At 39.1% G+C, this 10,771-nt stretch overlaps 1 protein-coding gene across 1 annotated transcript in view; it reads right to left on the bottom strand.

The window, feature by feature from the left end:
* Positions 1-9,382: 9,382 nt before the first annotated feature.
* Positions 9,383-10,771, bottom strand: part of tbck (TBC1 domain containing kinase) — a 33,075-nt gene continuing 31,686 nt past the window's right edge. The window contains exons 23-24 of the mRNA XM_085278487.1: positions 9,554-9,726; positions 9,383-9,424 (exon numbers count right to left, since the gene is read on the bottom strand). Of these exons, the coding sequence (XP_085134613.1) occupies positions 9,383-9,424; positions 9,554-9,726 (215 nt within the window). The remainder of the gene's footprint in view (positions 9,425-9,553; positions 9,727-10,771) is intronic.

Genomic DNA, 10,771 nt, shown 5'->3' with positions numbered 1-10,771 from the left:
AATCTGAGCAATACAGCTTCAGAATTTATCCTGATTTATACATTTATAAACTATCCGTTAATACTGCCTCCTCCATGTCTGACAGATAATGTGGTACACCACATTTCTTCATTTGTTTTTCTCCTTCATACTTTTCCTATCATTCTGCTGATGCTGATCTTGGTTTCATCTGTTAAAATATTTTTTTCTTTTCAGGCTATTTTGTTCAGCAAAGTTTAATCTGACCTTCTTATTCTTGAGTGTAACCAGTGGTTTGCAACTTGTGGTCAACCTTCTGTATATTCAGGGTTCCATATTAGGACCATTGCTATTTTCTCTTTACATAAACAACCTTTGTGATAATTTGTCAAATGCAGCATTTCATCTTTATGCAGATGATACAATTATTTATTGTTCATCCCCTTCAGTAGCACAAACCCTGCAATTTCTGCAGTCTGCCTTTGATGTCTTTCAGTCCCATTTAACTCAACTTAAGTTGGTGTTAAATCCAGAGAAATCCAAGTTCATGTTATTCTCAAATGGCAAAGAGTTGTTAGCTACGTCTCCTAAGATTAAAACAATTCAAGGATCTGAAATTGAAATGGTCACATCTTACAAGTATCTAGGGATCATTATAGATCAGAATTTGTCATTTAAGACTCACATTCAAAGGCTTGTGTCGAAGTTAAAACTAAAACTAGGTTACTTTTTTAGAAACCAATCCTGTTTCTCCCTCCAAGTGAGAAAACATTTGATTCGTGCAACCTTTTTACCTTTATTGGATTATGGTGACCTGCTTTTTATGAATGCACCTGCCCAATACCTAAAGAGGTTGGATACTGTGTACCATTGTGCTTTACGTTTTATTACTGGCTATGGAAGTCGTGTACATCATTGTTCTTTGTATGCTGCTACTAAATGTCCATCTTTGCATATTCGTAGACTCTCCCATTGGTTGATTTTTATCTATAAATCTCTCCTTGGGCTGGTTCCATCTTATTTATGTGTTTATATGTGTAAAAACCACAACCAATACAACCTTCGTTCGAACAAAATCATACAATTGATTGTCCCAAAAATCAGAACAGAATTGGGCAAAAGGGCTTTTAAATACGCTGCCCCTGCTTCCTGGAATAATCTGCAGAAGGAACTGAAATTATCAGAATTGGTTACCTTGGGAGAGTTTAAGTCTGTCTTAAAGGAACGAGAGAACAGCTCTTTTACTCAGTGTGATTGTTTTTAATGTACTCTTAATTTGATCTGTTATTGTATATTTTACACATGTTTGTATGGGATATTGTATTTGTTTTAAATGTTATATACCTATGTGGTATGTGACTTTTGTTGCTATGATGCCAGGTCTCTCTTGTAAATGAGATTTTTAATCTCAATGAGATTTTTACCTGGATAAATAAAGGATTAATAATAATTAAAAAAAATTCAATCAAATTTTATACAGCGCCAAATCACATATTGTAAGGTGGACCCTACAATAGTACATATAGAGAAAAACCCAACAATCATATGACCCCCTATGAGCAAGCACCTTGGCGACAGTGGGAAGGAAAAACTCCCTTTTAACAGGAAGAAACCTCCGGCAGAACCAGGCTCAGGGAGGGGCGGGGGCATCTGATGTAACTGGTTCAGGGGAGAGAAGGAAGACGGGACAATATAGAGTGCAGATGTTAATGTTATGTTTAACTCCTCAACTGTTTTCTTAACTCAGATGTTGTGAAGTTGTTATTCTGGAAATAATTCTGCCATTATGCACTTTAGTGATCTTTTGTGGTCTTTCAGTGGTTTTGATGTCTCTCTCTAGTGTATTCATTCTTTTTAATAATGGTCCACATTTTTCATTTGATCACTCTTAAAGTTTTTGCTATCTCTCTGATAGGTTTATTTGAGGTTTTCAGCCTAATAATGGTTTTCTTTACTTTTATCAACATCTCTTTGGATCTCAGATTATGAGTTCCAGTGAAAAGGAATCAAACGCAAGGTCAGTATGTGGAATCAACAATCTTTAATCTGCTTAATTTGTAATGAAATGCTAAGGGAAGATGCCTCACCTGCTATGACCATTAAACTGCTTGCCAGTCAACTTTCCAATAATATTTGAGCATCTACAATCAATCAATCAATCAAGGCTTTATTCACCACATGCAGATTGCCCCTAAATGGGGTCTATGCACAAAAATGGCTGTAATCCCTAAACAGTTAATCCAGAACGTTTGTTAAACCCCTTAAATTCAAGCTGAAAGTCTTGCTGACAGCTGAAAATTCACTGCCCTGGTGTACCGAGGCAAGATTGCAAAAGAGCAAAACTGTCTAAAACATAATAAACAAAAAGTACAGAAAAAAAGTAGTGAAAGAGCGCCCAAATTGCTGTGTATCGTAACAAGACACTTTCTGTTCTTCAGAGAGGGTTGGAGTTAACTTTAGAAAATGTGGTTTGGTCTTCGATAATCATTCCCCCCCCCCAAAAAAAAAAAAAAAAAAAAAATGGAAGCGACTGAATGAAACCTTAGCCTGACAACACTGCTGTATATCCAGACATACAGACATACAATACAGTGGCAGAAATAGAAATTAATATGGAGCCCGTCTTTGGTTTGGGCTGATGAACCACACTGTGAGTTAAATGTCACAGTGAGCAATGTGAGGCATCCAAGAATGGCTTAATGACACTTTGGCATTTCACTGGCCTGGCAGTGATGAGCCTAAACCTGAGCCACAGGAAAACTTCAGCACTGGATTTTCATGCTCATCTATCCTCTAACAGTTATGGTACAAGGCTGGAGAAAACAAACAAGGAAACGCCAACGCCCACCCCACCCTCGCACCGCCGCTTAATATACTCACTTCAGAACAGCAGCGTTGTACATCTTGGAGAAAGCTTGATGACAAGGTCAGTGAGTGCCTTGACTGAACATGATTATTACTGTGCTGGGATGCTCACATATCAACCGACAGTCTGTGGTGTTTGAGCATAATTTCGAAAAGAGAATCTCATTTCATCTGCAAAGTCTGCACTCAGACAAAGAAAAGACAGGCATAATTGAGGTCATGATCTGAGAAAAACGCTGACAACAAATACCCAACAGAGCAGACACACACATACACACACACTCAGAAGATTTTAAAACGGAAACTTTCCAGCTTCTCACGTAATTCCTGTTTGAATTTTGGCGACACAGCAGTTGCCATCATTACTATTGCGCTATTTGTGCTGACACATCTAGACGTGCACTTTAACAACTGACCCGACCAGACATAATGCATTATGACCACCTGCCTAACAACTACCAACTTAGTTTATGTGCTAATGCTGCAGCACTGAAGGTCAAAATTTAGACATAACATAATTTGTCAAACACTGATTGCAACATCCACATTTCTAATTGTTTCATAATCTAAACTTCCTTAAAGTTGTTAAGTGCACAGCAAAGTTCTGAGTCTGCAGTGACATTCACTATTAATGAAACTTTTGCATAAGTCCAATAATAATAATAATAATAATAATACCAATAGAAATTTAATTTTCCTCAGCTTGAGAAGTTGAAAAGTATGTGTCAACAGTGGCCCAGTTAGAAAGTAACCTCAGGAAACTGTGTGAGAAGAGAAGTAGAGCTTGTTTTCCCCTATTCAGTCACTCAGACCAAGCTGACTGGACAGCAGCTGTCGAGTGAGATGGATGTCTGTTCACTATGAGGGCTGAGAAACTGCTGACAGAGCCTCCTGCTCTCTTACTAAAAAAAAAAAAAAAAAGAGGGCAACAGAGAAAATCATATTTGGAACTGCAGGTTACAACCAGGAAACCGCCAAACTGACTGCATGCATCATTTTTATTAGATTTTAAGAGTTTTACTTTGGATTTGGAAGAGATTTGGGCTTGAACTTCCCTCCATTCAGACTGTAAACTTGGTTTGGCATGTACTCAAAGTGTTAGCAGTCCCTTCATTTATGAGAGTGACATTTCAACACAATGCACTCACGCCTGAATGTTTTCAGAGCAAGAGGTGGGGTACGCGTAGATGCGGTCACAGATCAATGCCACCACCCATACAAATGAGCCTGGGCTGAATGAGAAAGATTAGAGCAATCACTTGGGCACACAGCAGATAGGGCTGACAAGAATGTTTGTGAGCTTTCTGGACATGATGCATTCATGTGTGAAAGGCAAACAGGATTGCTCCACAAATACTAAACAAAGACAAAAGACCCACGTGAAACACAGGATCACATCAATAAACACTCGTCAGAAAAGCATCAACACTTTTTATGGTGAACACGACTGGTATACGCTCACTGGCCACTTTGTTGGGAACACTGTACTAGTACCAAGTTGGATTCTCTTTTGCCTTCAGAACATGATGGAGCCCTCCTTGGATGATGTTTACACCATATTCTGACCCTACCACCCTAATGTGGCAGCAGAAATTGGCAAAATGTTTCCTAATCCGCTGAGTAAATTTTTTAATTTATTATTTATTTATTTTGGTGAACATGTGTGAATTTTAGCCTTAGCTTCCTGTTCTGACAGGAATTGCACTCGATGTGGTCTTCTGCTACTGTACCCATCTGTTCCAAGGTTTGATGTCATTTGTCGTATTTTCAGAGATGATCTTCTGGTTGTAACGAGTGCTTATTTGCATTATCAGCTGGAAGTAGTCTGCCTATTTTCCTCTGGCCAGAGAACTGCTGCTAGCTGGATATTTTCTCTTTCTCAGAACAGCCTGTCTAGCTTCAACAACTATGCCATGATTAAAATCACTTAAGCCACTTTTCTTCCCCATTCTGATCTTCATTTTGAACTCCAGCAGGTTGACCTTGTCTGCATGTCTAAATGCACTATTGCTGTCATGTGATTGACTAATTAGAAACTTCTATTAACAAGCAATCAGACAACTGTAATAAAATATTAAAGTGCATATGTTTCATGTTAATTATCCATACCTGTGTTTTCCTATATCCAAGAAGAAAAATAACATATAGCACATGCTCCTGGGTAAAGTGAAAGAGTTTCGTTTGAGCCTAATATTGTGTTGGTCTCCCTTTTGCTTCCCAAACAACCTTGGTTCATCGAGGGATGGACTACATTAGACCACTGAAGGTGTGTAGTGGTATCTGGCACTAAGATGTTAGCAACAGAACTTTTAAGTCGTGTTTGCGAGTCGGGACCTCCATGGATCAGAGTTGTTTGTCCAGCACATTTCTCAGATTTCTAGATCACGGTTTCACCACTGTTCCTTCCTTGGAACGCTATTAATAGACCATTGCAAACTGGTAAGACCCCAAAACAGCCACAGTTTTGAAGATGCACCAGTAGTCTAGCCATCCCAGTTTGGCCCTTTTCCAGTTTGGTCAAATCCTTCCGTTTGCCTTTTTTCCTGCTTCTAACACATCAATTTTTGACTAAATCTTTACCTACTACCTAATATATTCCACTCACAAACAGGTACCATAATGCAGAGATAATCAGTGTTGTTCACTTCACCCATCAATGGTCATGTTTTGCCCAATAAGTAAATACTGCAAGACAGTTTGTAACAACATTTTAAAAGGAATCCTATAAAAAAGCTGTTGTGAATCATGCATCAAAATGTATTCATAACTTTGGGAGAATCTGGATATCAAAGATTGGGTTGTCATGAACTCTTTCTGATCTTAAAATAATTCCAGAGGGCCTTGCAGTTGATATGAAAAATCACACCAAAGGCAAGAGCTCCAACTTCATGTCCAAGGTGTAGAGGCAAAAAAGCATGGACATGACTGAGAGGCTCAGGCTCAGTGTCAAACTGCTCTACTGCCGTTTGAGTCACTGTAGCCAAAATGTTACTATTTGTCAGTGCTGGTAAGATAAGTTCATGTCGGGAACCAAGTTGCTTAAAATGATGTGCAAAATATAAAGAAAACCTGCATCCTATGATTGTCTCACAATAAAGCAAAACGAAAGAACAACAAAATAAAGAAAAAAAACAACAGCTGAAAATAATAAAGAAATATACCAATTATTTAATCTTAGTCTGGGAAATAGAAAAATGTAAACATTATTATAATGTTTTTTATATTTCACAGGATAACCTTTACATTAATGTCACAGAGCGGACAGTAATGATTAAAAAAGGATGGTTCGCTGGTCTGCAACTTAAACACAACATGGGCTACAAAGTATGCCAGTGTGCGTGAGTGTGGGGTGAACAATTTCCCCAACTCTTGTTAAAAGGTCAGCTGGAGTCATTTTGCTTCTCTATTATCACATCCTGATTAGTTAAGACAACTGATGTTGAGTTAGTGAGTCAGTTTAGTTTCTCATGCAGTGTGGAAGTAGCAAGAATCATAGAAACATAGAAAAGTTTTTCACAAGTAAAATCTAACTCACAGTCTAATTACACTGCAGATAAAAGTACAAGTCATACACTGATTTTGACCTATTACTACAAAAATAATATTACTCAATATATCACTGAAGCAGATTGTTAGTCTGTATTTTCTTATATAATTACATTTACATAATTTTTACCATGAGACATTTTCTGTATTATTAGTATTTTATTACAAAATTAACTTAACAAGGCAGCAAATGAGCAGACACAGGGGATGCGATTAATTTAATTAATTAGTACATGCTCTTTTTTGCGAGGCCCCCCTTTGTTTTACAAGAAAAATGTTTGTGCCCCCGGGTGCACGCCTGCGTGCACGCACGAACACATCCTCCAACCACACACACCCATATTTTGCTCCACTGCGGATTATTTCACATGTCAAACATTTAGTAAACAATTAAGCAAATACAAGTAATCAGCAATAAATTAGCGGTAGTAATAAAATAAACTAGGCCTACTAACTAATTTGCGCTACTTCCATAACTACAGGGGTATTTTTGAAAACGCAGCTGTTTCGTCCACATGTAAACGGCGTTTCGAATCACCAAAAACGGAGATTTTTTGCGTTTACGTGTGGACGAGGAATACAGAGTTCGTCATGCAACGTCAAAGGTATGTGCCTTTTTTCACGTCACGCTGTGCGCCACGTTATTGTTTACATGAGATAAATTGCAGAATGGCAGATAGAGACAAAATACTGTTAATCTGACTATCTGTAGGTTTTACACGCTTACATATACACGCAGTTACTGTCCCTCTATTTAGAAAGGCAGAGGCATCACGTTGTGATTATTTTATGTGCAGTTGTTTTTTTCCTGTGTAATAATATTCAACATTGCTATCAATACATTTTTCAAAAAAATGCCTCTCTGTGCAAAATGGGTTCAAAAACAACTGTAGGATACTGTTTGTCTGTGATTTGAACCGGGGGAACAAATCGTGGCAGAAACGGCCTGATGTTATTTGGATCCCGCTCTAACTTTACTGTACAAAGAGCTAACATCTCCAAAATGTCAGGAGTAGTTAGTCGTTACAACAACTGTTTCTGAACTAAAAATCAAGAATGTGGGATCCTGTTTGTCCGTGATTTAAACAGCCCAGCGCTGCTCCCGACGAAGGGAAAACCAATTCTGCAGGGGAGACCTACCTTGGCACTTGTGCAGGTGAAACCAAAGGGAAAACATGCTTCACCAGATTTTCTAGTCTTTGGCTTAAAATGAAGTTGGTTTGGAAACATATTCAGCGATGCTTCATCTCCTACTTTGCGTTTGTGTGGCCGCTCCGTAGCAGTGTCCAAGCGTTTTTGTTTTCCTTTTCATACCCCCCCCCCTGCGATGGCTCTGCACCCCCCCCCTAGTAGGGGTGCAACGATATTCGTATCGATATTGAACCGTTCGATACAGTGCTTTCGGTTCGGTACGCATATGTATTGAACAATACAACATTTGTAATTTATTTTATCAACTTTCCTTCTGACGATGCTGTCTGTGTTGAGCGCTCAGTGAATCTGCGTTCGACTACTCCGCCTAGGCTGCACTGTTGAGCGCAGATCCACTGAGCGCTCAACACAGACAGCATAGTCAGAAGGAAGAGCGCAGGGCAAGCTAGCAAGACAGAAGTTAAGCTCTCCTTGCAACATGGACCTCCCCCATTCAGATCTGGCGTTTGGAATTATTTTGGTTTTCATGTGACGTATGACCCTGAAGGTAAGCGAGTCATGGACTAAAGTAAAACAGTATGTTGGATGTGCCGTGCAATGCTCAATTACATGGGTGGGAGCTAGTGTGTTAGCGTAGTTAGCTCGTTAACGTGTTGGCCGTCTAGCCCCATGCACGGGGCGATCGGCGGTAGCTCGTTAACGGAGATTTGCCGTGTTGTGGCGTTAAGGTCATTTCAACGAGATTAACCTGAAAGCACTAGTGGGAACACAACGAATATGACTGCACATTTACGCCGACATCATCCTAGTGCAAAGACAAAAACAACAAGCATGCTACTAACTTTAGCCGAGTCATTTAGACAGCTGTTAGCACATGATTCTCCTTATGCTGCTGAGAATATAGCCCAGAAGAAGCGGATAGTATAGCTTTTATTTTGGAAAGAGACATTTCTCTGTAATAAACTCTCTTTTCCAAAGATGAGTGATTCCTCAATCAGATACAGGGCTTGCAATATCGCTAGCCCGACGTCCTGGAGCTAGCGATTTTTTCAGTCGGGCTACCAAAATCTATCTCTTCCCTGCCCGTCGGGCTATTGTAGGAAGGAAAAATATATGTCAATGCTTTTGCATTCTTTCAGAAATGTAGCTGGGTAATTATGTCATTGGCATCGGTGAGCCACTGTCAATATGTGACATATTGAAATCGCGTTTGAATTTGCGCTTGTTTTTTGCTTTCACTTTGCAATCGTGCGAACTGTGTATAGAGAGCGACAGCACTGATCTGTGAGTGATGATAATTTGTGCACCAATTCCTCTGACATCGTCTTATTAATCGTTAGCTCACTATGCAAACATGACAAGTGAAATCTCCCGCAGCAAGCTTAAACATGTGAGAGGTTGATCGCGCAGAGAATCGCTGAGCTTATGTGAGTGCGTGTGTAAAAGCATTTCAGTTCTGCTGAGCCAAATAAGAGAGGTCAGGGTGAAGAAGTGACAGCCAAAGAAAAGCTTACCACAAAACGGAGAAGTTATGACAAATCAGACTATAAGGCAAAAAGAAAGTGCAGCTTTATGGTTTCATGGACAAAAGAATTTCTGTGGCTGCAATATGACGAGCTAAATAACCAGGGCTGCACATAAGTGGTCCGCAGGTGCGCATTCGCTGTCAAAATAAAAAACGCGCACAAGGGTTAGGGTAAAATTTAAAAACTGTACTTTTGAGTTAAAATATATATTTATAATTTTAATAAATGACAAATTAAAAAGGCATGAACATTTTTTTTGTATCGAAAAAATATCGAACCGTGACACCAAAGTATCGAACCGAACCGAACCGTGAATTTTGTGTATCGTTGCACCCCTACCCCCTAGGGGCCGGGCCCCACGCTTTGGGAAGCTCTGCCTTAAGGTATTGTAGGTACATCAAGGTTAAAAACATTTAAGTTAGTCAATTGCTAGGCAGTTGCTAGGCAACTTTAAATTTAGACCTTTTGTCCCCCTTGCAATTTATGTGTATGAGAGTAAAACTCACCAGGTCTGTTTTGGGCATGTCCTGGTAGTCAGACGAGTAGTATGTTGACGTTTTCGCAAAGCCATTGTCGCCCGCAACCTTTGGAGGCTGAGCATGTTGTCGGTATGTTGCACTCTTTGGGGTCCAGCAGAACAGGCTGATGGACTCACGGACACAGCGCTCAATGTCAATTTCTGCACACCATAAATAACAGGAGACAAACAATATTAAAAAAATGTTACTTGTCAGTGCATGAGGCCCTCCCAGTCAAAGAGTAATATACTTTTGAACAACAGAGTACTCTTCATATACTTTCTGATGGATTTTGTATAAGAAAAATCATATATTCTTTATGCTCACCCAGCTAGCCAAAGAACTGCTGATGTATACATGCAGCCTAATCATGATCAATGCATTTTTTTTTTTGCAGTACTTAGCTACTAAGCTGCTCTGTCAGGCTCTAGGACAGAGCATCGTGACACATGGCTAACATAAATAACACGTATCATAGTAAATTATTCATATTTTACTCTAATGTTGTCCTGCCCTTCGGAAAAAGGTGCAGATCCATCAGGTGCAAAACCAATAAACTAAAGAACAGCTTCTACCGCCTGTCAGAACCATTAATGCAAATTAAGAGTGTGAACAGACTTTATTCTGTCGCTGCAATTGACTCTGTTGCTGCCATTCCCTGTGAAATATTTTGGTCCTTCCTTTTTCTGTGCAATATTTTGGTTTCTGTGCAATATTCTAGCAGATGTGCAATTACCATCCCCATCCTTAATGGCCATAGCCCTTCCACCCTATTTATTATATTATATTATTGCCCTTGTACATACCCCCCCAGAATGTTTCTGTAACTCATACACTGTGTATATAGTGTACTTCTATTGTTGTACTTAAATTGTTTTTCTTCTTTGTATATTGTTTTCTGTACTTCACACTTTTGTGGTCTTGGTACCTAATTTCCTTGTGAAGGCAAATGCACAATGACAATAAAAAGGTTCTAAGTTCTATTTAGCTTATTATTATAGAATCACTATATTTGACACTATTGGAAATTCTGTGTAGTTCTGCAGGTCTTAAACTGGGCAATTGGCAAAAAAACCCATTTAGAATATAAATATCACTGCTAAATAAAATGCCAAAGCTTTACTATACTCAGCCTGAGAAAACATGAATGTTTGTAGTACTTGCCTTATTAATAGTAGTAAGTTAAGCATTACATGTAAAACAAAT

This window comes from Mchenga conophoros, linkage group LG6 (assembly GCF_057382185.1).
Source record: "Mchenga conophoros isolate Kocher_MC1m ecotype Shallow Benthic linkage group LG6, M_conophoros_male_GT1.1, whole genome shotgun sequence".
Classification (NCBI taxonomy): domain Eukaryota; kingdom Metazoa; phylum Chordata; class Actinopteri; order Cichliformes; family Cichlidae; genus Mchenga; species Mchenga conophoros.
Note: the sequence above shows the minus strand (reverse complement) of the source record. Positions and strands in the feature narration are given on the sequence as shown.